The sequence below is a fragment of the Triticum urartu genome, chromosome 2 (assembly GCF_003073215.2).
Source record: "Triticum urartu cultivar G1812 chromosome 2, Tu2.1, whole genome shotgun sequence".
NCBI classification, from domain to species: Eukaryota; Viridiplantae; Streptophyta; class Magnoliopsida; order Poales; family Poaceae; genus Triticum; species Triticum urartu.
In genome coordinates this window covers 703,375,565-703,394,086 of record NC_053023.1, presented here as the reverse complement: position 1 = coordinate 703,394,086, position 18,522 = coordinate 703,375,565, and the positions used below count along the sequence as shown (strand labels likewise).

Genomic DNA, 18,522 nt, shown 5'->3' with positions numbered 1-18,522 from the left:
GGGAAGCTGAGCTGCGCTCGAGGAGAAAAAAGAAATGTGCAATGCTGATAATCAAGGGGTGCGCGTTGTTGCTGGCCGCATGATCACGATTGATCGTGAGGCTTGGGACAAGCGCAATCTTCCTTCGGTCGGTCATACGCAAAACATTTGCCAAAATGGTAGGCAATTTAATCACGATTTTTTTTATCATGCCATGTTACATGTTCTCCTTCTTCAACAAAGTAGACATGGTACCTAGTTGTCAGAAAAAAAAAAGCAGACATGATACCCCGCAAAAAAAAAGTCGACATGATCCTCTTCTCTCAAAGAAAAAGAATGATACTAGGTTTTTTTAGCACGTGGTCCCACAAGAAAGAAATCTAGGACAATCAGAAAATTTCGGAACCCATCGCTGCATCACACCACCTGACCAACAAAATTAGTACTAGTACCCAGTTCTACCATCGCGTTGCTCGTCGGCTGAACCCGACACGGGCACCCCACACCACCCAACGGCCCACAAGTCAGCCTCGCATGCCCCACCTAAAAGGAAACCCACAAAGTCGAGCCGCGCCCTCAACCAAAAACACAAATGCTCTCCCACAAACCACGATCAAACCCAATGACCAGTGGCCCCGACAACCGAGCGGTCCCACAGGCCAGCCTCACGCCACGAGCAACCGCACACAAAAACCTCCACGATCGAGCCCCACTGCACTGCGGCTGCGGCGGGATAAATATCTATCCCGCCGCAGAAAAGTGTTTCAGTCGACTCGGGAGGTTGGTGGTATCGTTTTTCGATTTCAAAAACCGCCCTCCTCCGCTTGCCCTTTTCCGCCTGCTCCCCGCCGCATCTAGGGTTTCCGGCCCCCCGAAATCGCCCCGCCCACCGCCGCCGCCGGCGAGAATGTCGGCCAGCGCCGCGCCCGAGAAGGCCGCCGGGTCCGGCGGGGAGCTGCTCTACTGCGGCGCCACCAACTTCGACGCCATCAACCGGAAGCTGGCCAGCGGGATGCAGGGCAACCTCGTCTCCCCGACGCGGCTGCGCTCGCTCATGGGCGTCGACATCGTCTCCGTCGCCTCCGGCTGCAGTGAGCCCCTTCGCCCCTTCCTCCCTCCCTCCCTCACTCCCCGCACTCTGTGACGATTCCGTGGTTTGTTTCTAGAGTGGGGGATGGATGGGGACTGGCGCGCGTCGAAATGTTTCGAGTACGTGGGTTAGCAGCGCCGCACGGGTGTGAAACGAGGGAAGTAGTTATCACGAAAGGAGAATAAAAGAGATGAGGGAACTAGAGTTTGTCTCTAGTTCTGCTAGTTTCACATTCGTGGGTGCTCTGGAGGAGATTATCCTGGAATTCTGCCGTTATGTTAGTTGCTAGCAAGTCGATGCTGCAGGTTGTGCCGCAAGGCCTCCCTGTACCATGATGTGTGTATATATTATATGACATTTTCAGCTAGGAGTCCACTACAGCACGACCAACTGAGCATGCGGTACATGCGCACTGACACAGGCTTGTCAGTGTCAGCTATTGCGTCACCAGTTAACGGCAGCGTGCGGTAACATCACGCAAGATCGAACAGAGTGGAACCGCATCGTGCTGGAAGCTGTTTTTTTTTTCTGAACGTTCGCTCCAGATATTTGTCGTTTCAGCAAACCTTAATGGCATTTGGGATCTTAGAACATGCCCGGATTGCGTGCTGCAGCGAAATAACTCACCTGCCTGAATTTCCTAGGTTGTCTCTGTCTGTATAACCCCCAAATTTATTCCCATTCTCTTCTCTCAACCCTGCTATCTGCCACGCGTTGCTCCCTGATTCCACTGCCTGGCAAGCTCTTCGACTCTTCGTTGACAGCCGTGCAGACCTTGTAGTGCTTATTACATTCCTAATCCTGAGACCGTGACACCTCTGCCTTTTATTAACCTCACAATTCCATCCATAAGTGCCACAGGGAGGTGCCTAACCTAGGTAACTGCAGAAGGGCACGAAATAATTTCCCTCAACACTAACACTGCTTTCTATGCAAGCTTTTCTTGGTTGTCGTTAGCAATCTTGTCAGGCAAAGCAAGGCTTTTGTCGTGATATCAAACAGCCACTCTTGTCTAGCAAGGCCAGGACTAGGTGGATGCTAGCCTGAGAACCAAATGAACCCAGGAATGAGTAAGCGAGGGAGAGAGGCAGGGATTGTTCTCTGGAATTGTTACAGGGTTTCTTCTCTTACCATGACATGTTTGTCTTCTGTCATCCTTAGTTTCAACTGATATCTTATTGTTAGCTTTACATACTTGGGGACCCGACATACCTTGGCACTTTGTTGATGATTTCTTTTATTTTGCCAGCCGCTTGCCATTGTGTTGCTTTGGGTGCTGATGGGCGTTGCTATACATGGGGTCGCAATGAGGTATAAATATAGCTTCATAGTTCATTTTGTTTGATGTGATACTCAGCACTACTCCTTTCTAGCAGAAGGGGCAGTTGGGACATGGGGATACTCTTCAACGTAACCTACCGACTGTTGTTTCTGAACTATCAAAGTAAGATAACTGTGTGCAATACCTATTTCCTTACTTCCATATGAATTTTTTAATAGCTGTGTACTGCATATTTTATTGCTAAATTCACGAACTGAGCAGTTCTAGTCTAGTTGCAACGGTTATAGATGGTAAAGGTTGCCTCAGTATGTGTTTAAATGCTAATGAGCAGTTTTTCGTTGTGCAGATATAAAATAATTAAAGCAAGTGTTGGAAAAAATCATACAGTGGTTGTAACTGATGACGGGAAGTCCTTCGCATTTGGCCACAACAAATTTGGACAGTTGGGGACAGGTTCCCTAAAGAATGGTTGGCACTTCTTTCATTTCTTTGTGGTTGATATGGCATCAGCATTATAAAATTGTTGTGTGAAGAAGTAATCTTTACTTGGGCAATTAGGGTTGTGTCTGCTTGGAGAATGCTTGATATTTGTTTTCTTGAAATTTTTCAACATGCTATCTCTTGTCGAGCCATTAATGATCTAATTTAGTTGTCCCATGCAACCTATTACATCTTACAAATGTGCAAGACATTCCAGGTCTTTTAATTGTTTAGGATGACCGACTAAATTTTAGAATATTATGAGCAGCTTATTTTACCTTTTGGTTCTTACACTACTATTTCTTGTCCCTGTTGTTCTAAAATTGCTGCAGAAATTGAGGCATCGCCAGTGTCCTGTCTTGTGACGGAAGTGACTGGTGTTGCTTGTGGTGCTGATTTTACTGTCTGGTTGTCGTCAGTCGAGGGCTCTACTATACTGTATGTCCTACTGAAATTTGTGAAACTTAAACATCTTGATCTCCTTCCAATTGATTTTTTTTTGGGTTGTAGTTAGCGAGTGATGTTTGTCAGTTTTCTAAGCAGTGTTTCATTCTTCTGTGCTTTTTCAGTACAGCAGGCCTTCCTCAGTATGGCCAACTTGGTCATGGAACCGACAATGAGGTTTATTGCTACCCCGTAAAACAAATCTGTCAATTTTATTATTATCATCATCACCATCATCAAATAATTCTGTTTTGATTCATGCTATTGCAGTACAATACCAAAGATTCGTCAGTAAAGCTATCATATGATCCTCAGCCCCGTCCCAGGGCAATAGCTACATTATCTGAGGAAACTATTGTCAAAGTTGCATGCGGAACAAACCATACAGGTACTTTCTACTCTCTTTATTTTTAATATTTCTTTTGAATCGTGTGGATTAACACTAATCCCCGCACCTTCTTTTTACTTCTATTGCAGTTGCAGTTGATTCGAGTGGCTTTGTTTACACGTATGTTCTTTATCCATCATTTGCTTGACACAGTTAAAACACACTAGTTATGACCTATACTGTAATGTCTAACATATGCTGTTCCAAGTTCCTTCCTTTATTACATACAATTTGTTAAAGTCCTGTTTTCTCTTTTCTTATGCAAATAGTTGTGTTTTACTCTTTTCTTTTTTATTTTGCCAGATGGGGGTATGGCGGATATGGAAGGTAAGATATTCTTGTCATGCATTTGCTATAATCTTGATATATCCAACAATATTCATCTGTCCACTTGCTTATTACATAGGTTGGGCCACAGAGAACAGAAGGACGAGTGGCAACCTCGCCTCGTTGAAATATTTCAAAGGCACAATGTTCTGCCTCCCAATGCTATTCTGTCAGCTGGTTCTGCAAATTGTGCATGCACTGCTGGTATGACATAGCTTTCTGTGACGCACAGAATATTTTATAATGTGTTTTGGTGTATAAATTATTAGGAGTTCATTATTGGCCTTATCACAAAAATATATTAGGAAGGAGCAGTTTTGAGCTTGTAGATGGCCAAGTATTCAGTTATGTTTGTGTAGCACATTGGTTATATGTTGTCTGGATGAGGTGATTGTACAATTATTGATGCATCTCAGGAAAATGGCTTAGGCCAATGGAGTGTGTAATGGAACCTAGCCTTCTGCACACTGATACTGTTCCTCAAGCCTGTCAAATATCATTGTACCAGGAATAGTTTCTGTGATTGCATACATACACTTGGAGGCAGTTAATTGCTTTAGCAGGTTGTTTGTTCCAGTAAGCATTTTCTAGAGCAAGGCTATTCATGAAGTTTTCTGGTCACTATGTTTTGAGCATTCAGCCAAATTGTCCTGTTTTGTGGGCGTATGACTTTATCACTCTGATGGTCAAGTAATTTTCTGAAGTATGGAAGACATGTACATTTTTGTTTGTCTATAAGTTCTCTGCTTGGGTTTAGGTGCATTATAATGTGACGTGCATCTAGTTTCCCATGTGCTTGGGTCTACAGTTATTCAAGTAGTTTCTTCTTCTGCCAGTTAGATGAGATTTCATACCATATACCACTATAAAGGGTTTGTGACAAATATTAATTATATACCTTGAATTCTGCCAACCAGATTGGTGTTGATTATGTTGTACCATTTATAACTGAAACGTTACCATTAACTGTTGATCATTTTGTTTGATTATTAGGCGGGGGGCAGTTGTACATGTGGGGAAAGATGAAGACTACAGGCGATGACACGATGTATCCGAAGCCACTAATGGATTTGAGGTTCCTTACAAACTGTTAATAATTGTGGAATAATATAGTAATGAACAGTGACACCGTTAGCTATATTTTTCTGTTATTTACTATTGCCACATTTGGCTACCTGTTGAAGTAGCATTATCCTCAACCATATGTTTAATTGATATTTTGTTTACTTCAGTGGTTGGAACATCCGCTGCATGGCTTCTGGTACCATGCACCACGTTGTTGGTGCAGATGATTCTTGCATAAGCTGGGGTAATGCCCAATATGGAGAGCTTGGTTATGGTCCTATGGGACAGAAGTATGTGTATTTAAAATGCTGATATTACATGAAATAGTAGCTATTCAAACTTTCAACTGTTAATCTTCTCTTACAAGTTACTGCTATGCGTAGGTCATCTGCGAATCCTAAGAAGGTTGACAGTCTTGAAGGAATGCATGTTACAGGGTAATTAGTAGTTACACTGAATCACTATGTATATCTATTAGCATCTCTTGTTAGTAGTATAGTCAATACTAAGTTGAGAGCACTTTCTGCAGTGTTGGTTGTGGATTTGGACTGTCTCTGATTATTGTGGACAGAGCAAAAGCTGGTGATAAGCTTGATCAGGTAACTATACATGTGTTCATGCATGAACTATTTAACTGCTTGAAGTTACTTAGACTTTAAAATTTAATGTAACATATCATTTGTATTGCTAAAGCTAATCAATAAAACTGGGTTGGATCAGTGAGCAGCTGTACTTCCGGTACTAGCATGTTATAGCATAGTTTTCATATCTAAAACCTCATTTAGTCTGCATCATCTATCAGATGTTATGTGTAACCTTTGGATTCCAGGCATTTCTTTTAGGCATGCAGCCCCTTAGTTGAGCTCTGTTCGATAATATACAACACTCTTCAGCAACTAAAATAGCATATTAGTAATAGATCCAGGTGAACAGTCACATATGTATGCTACATACGATTGAAGTAAAACTAGGAGGTTACAGTGAAACAAATTGTGTCACACACGTCGATCCATTAACATAACACTCCCTCAATTCCTGAAAAGGGGGCATACTTTTTTGTAGGGAAAAAATTATTCCGAAAACATTGGGTTCCCTCCTTTAGTTCCGTGCAATTTTAGTTTCTCTGTGGCCGAACCATTGGGCATCAGCATGCACTCATGATCAGATAAGGGAAAAAGAAAGGCAGCCCTCCCTGTTGCCAGGTGTTGGGATTAAATGCCACATGTATGATTTCCAAGGAAAAAAAAGGCCGCATGCACCATGCCCAGATCTAATACTCCCTTGCATGGAGTGTGCTGGAAGTAAATGCTAGGGCACAACGAGTGGATGCAGCACCTCTAGCAAAAAGTCCAATGGCGATGGTGGCGTTCTAAGTAAGGCTAATTGTGAGGTGTATTAGGGGCAGACCATAAACGGCCACATTACTTCTCGTTGGTCTTTGCAAAACAAAAATTACACCCCTTTTATAGGAATTTAAGGAGTACCTCTTATGGTGTCTTCTTATCCTCCATACTTGTTCTTCATGGGGTCTTTGCCCCTTATGTCTGTTTCCTGTAGTTGTAGTGATTAGAGTAATAATATACTACATATTTGAGCACGTCAACCTCAGAATATGTATCCTTTCATTACCCAGCTAATATATGTGTACATGTTTTGTTTTTGTCTCAGCTGGATATTTATGATGGTGATGCCTCCACCCCAGGTTTGTATTCATCTTATTTTGCTTTACAATGACATCATTGAACATATGCATTGGTCTGCAAGCTTGAAACATGTAATGGGCAAAAGCTAATCCTGGTTTGTTTTGGTTTGATCTGTTACAAAAGAAAGCTTTATCCTCTCTTTTTAAATATATATTCTCCTTTCATGTCAGACAATTAGCTATCTTTTCAAAAACTTATTCTCGGCTTAGTTCTTATTTTTAATTGAGTAAATGTTATCTTGCAATGCTTTTATACCATGAACTCGACAATTGTCTGCTGCATTGATGATATTTAACTTAATTTTATTGTTGCCGTTGCACCGCAATGATGTCAAGCAGCAGCTCTTGGGATATACTCCCTCCGTCCTGTAATATAAGAATGTTTTTGACACTACACTAGTGTCAAAAACGTTCTTATATTATGGGACAGAGGGAGTAGAATTGTATACCTTGATCTCATTAACTGAATAACTTGTTACTTTGCACCTCATTGGGCCAGTGTGTGGCCCTTTTCTAGCAACGTTTGGGTGGTTCATTAGATTTGCCATGATATGGAGCACAAATGCCATGTTAGTCAGTATAACACTAGAAAACAAAACCACATATGTGGTTGTTGCCTGGTTGGTATGATGTTTGACAACACTAGTAGCCTCTGTTGCACTGAATATGCTGTGTTCTGTTTAGCTTAGAGGTTCTTGATTATGCTGGCCAATACTACTATGTTAAGACATTGCTTTCATGTCCAACAATATTTATATTAATGATGTATGTTTGAAGATCAATTTTCATGATGCATAAAACCAAATGAGCTGGTTTATGTTGGAATTGTGCCGACTGCCAAAATACTGTACCCTGCTTACGCGATTACCATCCTGGTGTTTCCTGTATATGCTCATGGATGGTTTTGTACTCTTCTCTGCAGTAGAAGAGACTGTGGAGCCAAAGGTGACCAAGAAGGCGCCTGCTAGCGCTAATTCCAAGTCCAACAAGCGGAAGAAAACCAAGGACCTCTCCGAATCAGAAGAGGAGGACGAGGACGAGGATGATAGCGAAGATGATGAGAATGGTGATGCGAGGGGTGCAAAGGGCAAGCGTGGCCGCAAACCATCGGGCAGGGGCAGAGGCAGGGGAGCCAAGAAGGCTACCCCAGAGCCGAAGTCGTCTGGGAGGGGCAGAGGCCGCCCGAAGAAAACTGAGAGCCTGGCTGAAAGCTCGGGACGAGGTGGGAAGAGGGGCCGAGGCAGACCCCGGAAGTCTTAGACCTCTCCGGCGAGCCTTTTTGGTGAAATCAGGTCAAGCGATATCTAACACCTGATATGATGTGATCCAGCCCGGCCATTCGAGAGTACTCTCTGACTGCCTGCTATTCGAGAGATTTTTTTCCGTGTAGTGGTAATCTTGTGATTGTGAGCCTGTAATGTTAGCATGCGCAACCGTATTATTCATTGGTGACCGTGAGTGAATTTTTCTGCTCAATCGTGTGGAATCCGCTCTGCTTGAGTTGTTGGCTTAATTTTTTCCGATGCTGCTGAGTATATGGAACATCCCGTCATAACTTTTGTCTGAGAAGAAACATCCCGTCAGAATGATTTGAGCCAACCTAATGGAATCCCGCGGTGGTCCTGACAGAAGCAATCTGGGCTGGAATGGGCCTAGAACAAACTTTATTCACCCAGTACATCGAAACAGCGACCAGTTTGGCTCCGGTGTACCCACAAGTGCATTATTTTTTCCGTTGGTATTCGTTTCCTCCTAGTACTGCCACTGTAGTTCGCAGGCCAGCGTACGTACATGTTCTTCAGATCCACCAGTCATATACTTGCACGTTCACAAGAGTTATCTTTGAATGTACTCCTCCTGGTATAAGGGTGGCAATACGCATCCAATGGTACTACAAGAATAGTTTACTGGTACCTCTCTCTACCTCCAAACTGAATTGCCCCTGATAAATAGAGTCGATGAGATGAGGCAGTTGGGAGCATGCGATCAAGTGGTACGAGTAGCAGTAACATGCAGTGTCCCTTCCCCGGGCTTATCCATGTGGCATTGGATGCCCCCTGCGAGGACGACGACAATAAACACGACGGCACTTGCACATATCTATCTATTCAAACGGACGGCCATCCCCCATAAACATATACGGGCGTCCTCGGCAACGTTTCACTGTCCATGTGCGCGCCTACCTCCCACTATAGCAGCATGTAGCGGCGACGTGGAGTGGGCGAGTGGCTTGGTGGCAGCAGCGGCATGTGGGCGCGTATCAGGGTACGTACCAGAGGACACCATTGACCATGAGGCTGCTGGCCTGCTGCCATGGTAGATTCCGAGCTAAATTGTCTGCCCATGGCATCAAGTCCTGAACGTGCGTGGGTTGGACTTACGAGGAGGATTCTTCGGTGCTCATTGGTTTTGGAGCCTTATTACCAGTAGAGTACCATCTTCAGTTGATGCAGAAACCTGAAGATGCTTCTTGCTGCCTGCTGCTAAGTGCTAACAAAATCATGGGTAGTACATAAGTCACATGACACGCTGACTTGGGCAGTAAAATTGTCCGACCGGTCTTACGGGGAACTCGAAAGATTCTGAGCGCTCTACTCTACGGATTGACCCGGCTGATTCCCCCTAAGCCACCGGTATTTTTTTTTTGTGTGAAATATAGTAGAGACACGCTTGTTCACAAACACGTATACACACTCACCCTTATGAACACACACAAGCCACTGAAATTCGCAGTTGTGGGCATTTACATGGCAAAGTTATGATCAAAATCCTGAACACTGCTAAAGAAAAGAAAAATGTCAGCCTGAAAACCATGCCAATATATCTAAAACAGTTCGACCAACACAAGAGAACCACTTCTTCTTCTTCAACACATCATAGTACAGATTAATTTCGGCTATCTTGTCTTAATCGTCGTCGCTTGTTCATGTACTCTAGGCCACAGTCTGTCGCCTCGACCGGTAGACAAGGCAACCAATGGTCATGTCGAGACAGAGTGTACTGTGCTTAACTCCTATCCGTTGCTTGCCGCATTGTGGCTAAGGCATCTTTACCTGCTTGAGTATCTTGTAGCTAGAGTGTGGTTTATCAGGCTGGGAATGTGCTGCCAAAACGACATGCAACCCACCAAGATGCGAGATGTGTATCACACAAAATATGTAGTGACAAATGCAACTGAGAGAAAGTCTAAAGGAACACTGGGCGTAAAACTGCATGTTGTGACATGGAACACAGGAAGATAATTGTAAAAAAGAAAAAACATAATAAGCGAGTGGTTAGCCAATTGCCATGCTTATGTTTCAGAGCAAGTATTTCAGTCCAAATATCCTTATAATTCAGTTCATGGAGTATAATGAAACTGGAATGTAAGGATATTTAGAAGGAAGTTAACTGGTAAATGAAATTAAGAGGGCGATTAACCAATTACTACTATGCATCTAAGATGGTAATTAGTGTGTGGGTAATTATTGGGGTGTGAGGTTCCAACTATTCTTTCATCAAATGTCAACCTGAAAACCATGTCAATATATGAAACAACTCAACCAATACAAGACAACAACTTCTTTCAACACATCACACAAACTAAATTCGGCTATCTTGTCCTAATCACCATTACTTGTCCATAGGCTCTAATCTACAGTCTGTCTTCCACTAGACAAGAATCAACGGTCATGTCAAGGCAGAGTGTAGTTATGCTTAACAAAAAAACCATCCGTTGCTTACCGCATTGTAGCTAGCTATGCAGCTTGAGCATCTTGTATTCTTCTAGAGTCAATCCGCAATGAATAAATGTTTGCCAAGTCACCAAGACCTCTGCTATTTAAACATGCCATTCATCAGGAAATAATGGGAGATTTAGACATTTTGGCCCTCTTAGAGGACTTTTGACCTTTTTTCGAACGGGAGGCTTTAGACTTACGTCTGGATGCTGTAAGTTCATGCAATGAACTAAGCCCAGGTTGATCCAAGCCTACGTCCGAAACCTCTCCCACTACATGAGCTAGGAGCTGACCATCTACCGTGGCATGCAGCTCTCCTCATCTAGATGAGAGGGAGTGTGTCTGCGAGGAACCAATGGAGTAACCTTTAACCGGTTATACTCCATACGTCCCAAAGCATTAGTCGGAGCAGAAATTTCCTTCTCATTACTACCTACACTAACACCAACATTATTTAGATTTGAAGCAATTGTAGTAGCAGAGAAGGATAAAAAGGATTTGGATGATGACATTATACCTGTATTGTTGAGGTTATGCACTGCTTTACGACGCATTGCCTTGGCCAAGGAGTCCTCATTCGTATCCGACCTCCCATCCCCGGCTCCATCGACAGCTAAGCACGCGAGGCATACATCGGTGGTAGTACATAAGTCACATGACATGCAGAATTGGGCAGTAAAATTGTCCGATCGGTCTTACGAGGAACTCAAAAGATTCTAATCGTTCTACAGATTGACCTGGCTGATTCCCCCTAAGCCACCGACTTTTTTTTTTGTGAAATATAGTACAATAGCTTAGAGACGCAGATGTTCACAAACATGTATATACCGCTCATCCTTATGAACACACATAATGACACAAACCACTGACATTTGCAGTTGTCGCATAGGGACACTTACGTGGAAAGTTACGATCAAAGTGGCGGCCTGAAATCTTGGACACTGCTAAAGAAAAGAAAATTGTGAGCCTGAAACCATGCCAACATCTAAAACAATTCTACCAACAAAAGAGAACCACTTCTTGTTTTTCACCGCGTCATAGTACAGATTAATTTTGGCTATCTTGTCTTGATCACCATTGCTTGTTCATGTACTCTAGGCTACAGTCTGTCGCCTTGCCCGGTAGATAAGGTACCCATTACCCAACGGTCATGTCAAGAGAATGTAGCGTGCTTAACCTCCATCCGTTGCTTGCCGCATTGTGGCTAAGGCATAGCCTTGCTAGCTTGAGCCTCTTGTGGCTAGGGTGGGGTTTATCAGGATGGATTGTGTTGTCAAAACAATATGCAACTGACCCAGATGTGAGAGGATATTTAGAGGGAAGTTAACCGAAAATGCCAAACGGAGACCGAGCTCCATGAAGGCCTTTATTTGAAAACTTCAAAATTCAAACTTTTCAGTTTCAAAAAATTCTGAAAATAAATACACATATACCTAGATACATAATGTACACGTGTGCAAATTTTTAGTTCGAAATGCAATAAAATGTGAGGTACACAAAAAAGACAAATCTGAGGCTTTTTAGCATATGTACTGTTCATCTTTAAAGTCCATGAATTTGTTTTTTTTGTGCAGCTCACAATTCAAGGTATTTCATCCTAAAAAATTTCACACATACACTTTACATCCTTGCATACATGTCTAATTTTTTTCAGAATTTTTTAAACCCAAATTTGTGAATTTTGAATTTTTCAAAATAAAGGGCTCCATGGAGCTCGGTCTCCAAAATGCCCTACTCGATGTTAACTGGCAAACAAAATAAGAGAGCGATTATCCGAGTCAGGTGATGCTAAAGGATGGATTAAAAAAACTCATGGATGCTATCTCCGTGAGATGGTAATTAGTGTGTGGGCAATTATGGGGTGTGAGGTTCCAACTTTTTTTTTCAGGCATAGTTAATGATAGAAGTGTCAGCTTGAAAACCATGTCAATATAGTACTTGTATAAAATAACTCAACCAACACAAGACAACAACTTCTTTCAACGCATCACACAAACAAGATTCGGCTATCTTGTCCTAATCACCATTACTTGTCCACAGGCTCTAATCTACAGTCTGTCTTCCACTAGACAAGACTCAACGGTCATGTCAAGACAGAGTGTAGTATGCTTAACAAAAACCCCATCCGTTGCTTACCGCATTGTAGCTAGCTACGCAGCACGAGCATCTTCTATTCTTCTAGCTAGGGTGTGGTTCATCATGCTGGAATGTGTTGTCAAAACAATTAGTAGGTGACACAGATAAGAAAAGCCACACACACACAGAGAGATGGTGCTGCCCTAGCTAACTGAAAAGAAAAAAAACGAGAATCTGAACAGCAACCATACTACTAGTAGTACGGTTAGGTGGAGCCTCGTTGTCTTTGCAAGAGAAAAGAAGGAGGGGAGAGGTGGAGTCTCCTTGTCCTCAATCGTGCTAGTAGTCATTGAGGCAAAAGTCTCTCACGGATTAGGGCTACCCAGCTAACCCTTGTCATTTTCAGTTTTTTCCACCTCTCTAAGATTCCTAGATGCTAAGCTACCTTGTGATTTGCTGCTTCTTCTGCTCCAGCCATTTAATTGTTTGTTTGTTTGTTTGTTGTTCCCTTGCCTTGCAATGGAGCAAAGCCAAAGAGTGGTGGCATCATCTTGATTAGAACGTGTATGTGTTAGGATTGCATGTACTTGTTTCATTGATGTGCATCACCTTTAGGGTATGGTTTTGAATTTCAGTTTCAGAACTATTTCAGCAGTAGCCAAGATCACTGAAATTTAGTGATTTTGGTTTTCATTTCGGCCAAAGGACCGAAAAATTCCGCCTAAATTTTATTGAAATCCAACCAAAAATTGTTGAAAATTCAAAAGATAATTTTAAAAATATTAAATTTGTGTGTGCTACCAAAATTGCTGAAATGTTTTGACTGAAAGGCAAATATTTCAGATGAAATTACACCGAACTGAAAAACATGGCTTTAGACCAAATTGCCTTCAGCATCATATCATTAACTGAGCTGAATTAATTTCTACCGTTCATTGTTTGAATAGACTAAAGTGGGTTCATGGATGAGGTTGTACTGACGACAAAAACGGGATCAAGAACTGATAAGTTCGGTTGTTGTTGCGTTAGCATGAATGTCTGTGTCGGATTAGCTGGCTCTCCAGGTTTAGTTTCATGAAAAACGCATGAAGCATTCAATTGTTTCCCTACAATCGTATATAAATGAATGAATAAGATGCCCAGTAGCTACCTAGAGACAGTTAATTAGCTGTAGCATGCAAAAACAAACCTTCTCAACCAACATACACCACTCTCCACCTAAACCTCTTGTCCTACAACTAGGCCTCCCTGACGAACTGGCAAATCCGATTTGAAATGGAAGTTCGATCTCTCTTTAGCTACCACTACTGTTTAATTAGCCACCTTCTCGATCACTTTCTGTTAAGCCATCATTTCCACTGAAAGTATCTTCTGAAGACATCATTAACTAATTGTTTGAAGCTGTACCCAAAAATGTTAATAAGTTGTCCCAAGAATTATCGTGATACGACCTTTTACGAAATAATTCGTCAAGTACATAACGTAGCATATAATTAAATCGGAATTTTTCTCTTGGGCCCAGCATCAGGAAGGCTTTGGTACTGCTTTGGTAGGTAGGGAGGTAGACACATGCATCCCAGATGAGCATACATCTGCCCTCCTAACAAATGACAAGCCCCCAAATAATTGCACTTCATACTTGTATTCTTCCTCTTAATCCACCCTTTTATTATTTCCATCACCATATTCATTAGGATAATATCGCCGTCCCATCGCTGCCATCAAGGATCCAGATCAGTGCGTCGTACTATAAGCACAGTACAGCTCGCTAAGATGAGGACCGGGTTTAATTAGCCCACAGGCCAATAGTAAAACCGTTCATACATGTGCATCGGTTGTTGGTTGATGGTAGTGGTACTACATGGTAGTCCTGATCACAGTTATGTTCATATATATGGAAATTCTGCACCTACTCCCAGGCATCAAACCGTCCATCTGCCTCTCCTGTTCCTCCTGATGCGTCGACCATAAATTGTTCCTCCAATTCTCATTACTTATATGCTCTTCTAGGACGAACATAATAATAATCATGTGTGTGTGGGTACTGTCCAGATGGGTAGGGCTGATAATAGCCGGGGAACCCACTGCCACTGGATCTCTTTCTGGGATCAGAGATGGCAAGTGGCCACTCTGATCCACTCCCCTATAGATGGCCCTGTGCTGTGTTGTGCCCCTCAGACCTGAATCTCTTTTTCCTCCACAAGCAACATGGAGTGGCCTGTCACTGCCTCCTCCCCCAGCTCTCTCTGACAGTGACACCCTGCTTGGCCACTGATTAATCACCTTGTGCCAGTAACCACCTTGTATTGGGACTGATTAGCCAGTTAACCACCCTCAAGTCGGACTGATTAATCGATTAACCACCTCTGATTAGGCTAAGACAAGCTAGCAACCACAGCGAACCTAGACCTAATCATGGCCCATCTGACGCGATTTGGGCTTTCTAATCTGGTCCATCCATGCATGCATGAGCAATGGAGCATGGCATGCCGTGAGATCCCCGCGGCTCCAATCACTGTCGTGTGCTTCTGAAACAAGCAACCAATTGCACTGATCTGCAAAGAGGAAAACAAAAGAGAAAGGAGAAAGAAAGGTGGTGGTGTGCCCCTTTGAATTGTGCTGGAAATGCACGAGCATGCCGACCTTTGTCATCCATGGAAGATGTGCTCGCTGCTTTATCTCCTTCTTGCTTTGAATTCCCGTGGTTTAACAAATGGGGAAGAGGGTGAGGGGACAGCGACCTTTGCTTCCCTAGCTTATTTTCTTTGCGCAGCTCACCGGGCTAGTGAAAGTTGAGACATCTACGTCTGATCTTGATCCGGATCACAAGAAACGCCTTCTTTCCCATCCACTTAATTACTTTCTAGTTCTCAATTAGTATGTTTGCTGGCACAAATCTATGGTCATAACCACTCATATCAGCTGTTGACCTGCTAATTAGGAGGACCGTCAAGTACGAAACCACAGAAAAGAAATTCATTTTGATGATGAAAACAAGAAAGTACTTGTACTACTGCTATTAACAGCGTTGCTCCAGAATCATGGCTGATTGTGCCTTCGGATTTTGGTCGTCTCTCGCTCTAGATCTACACCTGCTGGTTGTCGTCCTTCTTTTCTTTTTCTCCTTTCGCGCCGAGACCTTTTAATTAGTTTATTGAGTGCTTCCTTCCTAAAAAAATATAAAAGCATTTAGATCGCTGCTTTCGCTCTTGTATTTCTTCACGGAAGGAGTACTCACGTGTTGCTGTACCATTTCTGCATGCCAAAAAGCACCCAGGTGTTTGCATGCATCTGGTTGCTGATTATTAATTAGCTAGGTAATTAGTAAGACGAGACGGTGTTTAAGTTTATTTAATAGGGAGATCAGAGAGGAGGCAGAAGAAGATGCTTGACGGAAAGGTCTCTTGTACTGGTGGTACAAAGTGAAGGATAGTGTCTTCTTTTATTATATTTTTTGAATGGAAGTGAAAGATAGTGTCATTGCTACTTCTTTTTTCTTGAGCAAATAGTGTCGTTGCTACTGCACGTGGCTGTAACGTGCAATCCTCAGCCCACCACGAGAGAAGGGTGGTAATTGACTGACGTGTCGGATTTTATACCAAAAGCAGGCACGTGCTCCGTGGGGCCCATGGTCAGACTAGAAGCAAGGTGGCCCACATTGTCCAGGCTCACATGCACTTGTGTGGATTATACTTTGCCACTTAAAAGCCCTAAAATGACTTAAAAACCCTAAAATAACTAAAACTAAACTAGATCCAGAGCTGGAACAAAACTCTTAGAGCATCTATAACCAGACCCCACATATCCACCCCAAACGACCGGGCGGGCTGCCTCACTGACCGGACAAAAAAAACGCATTCAATCGGACCTCGCAAATGTGGCCCAAAAGTTTGGACTAACCGGCGCTCCCCATGCTCAGTTCATATTTGGGACGGATATGGGGACGCCCGAGCGTCAGCTCCTCTCAAAATTGACTTCTCTGCCTCCTCTTCGACTGAAACCCTTCCACCCCGTCCTCCATTTCACGCCACAGTGCAGCCGCCCACCTTCTCCCGTGCTCGCCATCCTCATTCCCTATTGCGGACAACCCTGTCTGCCGCCATGGCCACAGATGATTCCTCGGCGGAACCGGTAAGCCTCCCCAACCTGGCGGCTCATTGCAAGGCGGAGAACCTTGCCCAGAAGGAGCATCGCCGGTGGCAGCGCGAGCATGAGGCGGCCGGTCCTGAGATGCCTTTCGTCCCAGTTGCTGAGGACACGAACTTTGCCGCAACAACCACCAATCAGGAGGTCGTGGCCGCGGGAACAAACAACATGTCATCGGAGTCTGACTCCGTTCCGCTCTCCCAGTGGATGGGGCATCCTGAATTTGAGATTCTTGCAAGCCGTCCTTGACCTGTACACGATAGTGGACTCGTCGCAACTCCAAATGCATCGGGCGGCGTCGGGCAATGTCGGCTCAGGGCATGCCCGCAACCTGTTTGATGGAATGCCCGACCAATACCCGGTACAATCTTTGCCCCTTTCCTACTTGCATAGTACAATCTTTGCCCCTTTCTTACTTGCATTCATTAATTCCTTTGTTGCGCATACCATCGGATCAAACTTGTAGGACGATAGTTAAATATAGGAACAAATATTGTATGACATGATAAATGATGGTCAAGAGTCTTTTCAGTTTACCATGAAGGATACCAATTCCTCGGTGTTTGAATTTGGGCAAACATCACACACTAAAAGGAAGAAGAAAGTTGGTGCAAAAGTAGTCGGCATTCACACAATTTGAAGATGTTCCGCTGTGTGAAAGTTGGTGTAACACGAGCATGCACCAAATATGTGGAACTGAGCAAAAAGGCGAGAAATATTGGGAAAAAACTCATAAACTTTACCATGAGCAAAGACACTATGTGAAGCCACACCCAATCATTACGAACCGTGTCCCATGTTATCTCCAACATAGATGGTAACTCATCCAAGAGGCCATGAGAAAAATTGTTGGTTATCTTAAAGAAGTTTTTGTCCAGAACCAAAGCGGCATCGGAGTTCAAACCCATGAAACTTTGGCGGCGACATTGTACAATCAAGTAGAGAAGAAGGCATTCACTTTTTGACACTGTTGGATGAAATTAACTAGGAAACCTAAGTGCAGACCATCCTTAATGATATTGAAAATGACACGAACAAGATGAAGAAAAACGATGGGTCTAGTTCTGTTCGTTCAATTGGATTGTATGAGGAGGAAGAAGAAAATGATGGGGCAGGCATGCGAGTAACCATGCCCAAGAGAAACCGGCAAGTGATGAGGAACAAGTGAGAGAAGCATAGGCCACTCGGATGGGCATTTTTTCCGCCAAGATGGTGAAGAAGGAGGGAAGGTACAAGATGTTCATCAACGCACAAAGGGAGAAGATGGAGTTTGACCAGGAGAGGTTGATCTTGGAGAAGAACAAAGATGAATTGAAGTGGCGAGAGAAGGTTGCAAAATTGGAGCTTGAACAAAGGGTGACAATGCATGGTCTTGAGCACAAGAAAGAGAAGTTGCAGCTTGCAAGGGAGGCGGAGGAGTCGAGGATCATGTTACAGGACATCAATCTCTTGGATGATGAAGAGAAGAAGTGGTTGCTCCGTATGAAGAAGAGGATCAGTGACCACGTAAACTGAAGTCATCAATTCATTCATGTATCACGTATCTATGTATGAACTATTGATTTTTAGTTTGGCATGAACTGATTTTATTCGGACTAAACTATATTTGTATCGTTGAATCTGTGTTGTATGATCAATAGTGCATGGATTTGGGTATTGAGATATGAGGAGTGTAGTGGTGGATGCGGGTAAACAGGGATATATTCGATGCTATCTGCGGACACGTCTGCAGGCGTATAGGGGCTCACATTTACTACTTACGTTTCTATATGCTCATAGGAATTATTTTTAGAATAAAATGCATGGGATCTGCCTTTTCATATG

The 18,522-nt window shown here is 43.3% G+C and overlaps 1 protein-coding gene across 1 annotated transcript; it reads left to right on the top strand.

Moving 5' to 3' along the window:
* The first annotated feature begins 743 nt into the window (after nucleotides 1-743).
* Nucleotides 744-8,233, top strand: LOC125539904 (protein RCC2). The gene is made up of 16 exons (XM_048703442.1): nucleotides 744-1,070; nucleotides 2,319-2,380; nucleotides 2,446-2,513; nucleotides 2,698-2,819; nucleotides 3,164-3,269; nucleotides 3,401-3,452; nucleotides 3,546-3,663; nucleotides 3,753-3,783; nucleotides 3,967-3,990; nucleotides 4,070-4,194; nucleotides 4,984-5,065; nucleotides 5,223-5,345; nucleotides 5,439-5,492; nucleotides 5,585-5,654; nucleotides 6,724-6,757; nucleotides 7,680-8,233. Exons 1-16 carry the CDS (start codon nucleotides 887-889, stop codon nucleotides 8,015-8,017), a joined length of 1,593 nt encoding a protein of 530 aa, XP_048559399.1. The 5' UTR covers nucleotides 744-886; the 3' UTR covers nucleotides 8,018-8,233.
* Nucleotides 8,234-18,522: the final 10,289 nt, after the last annotated feature.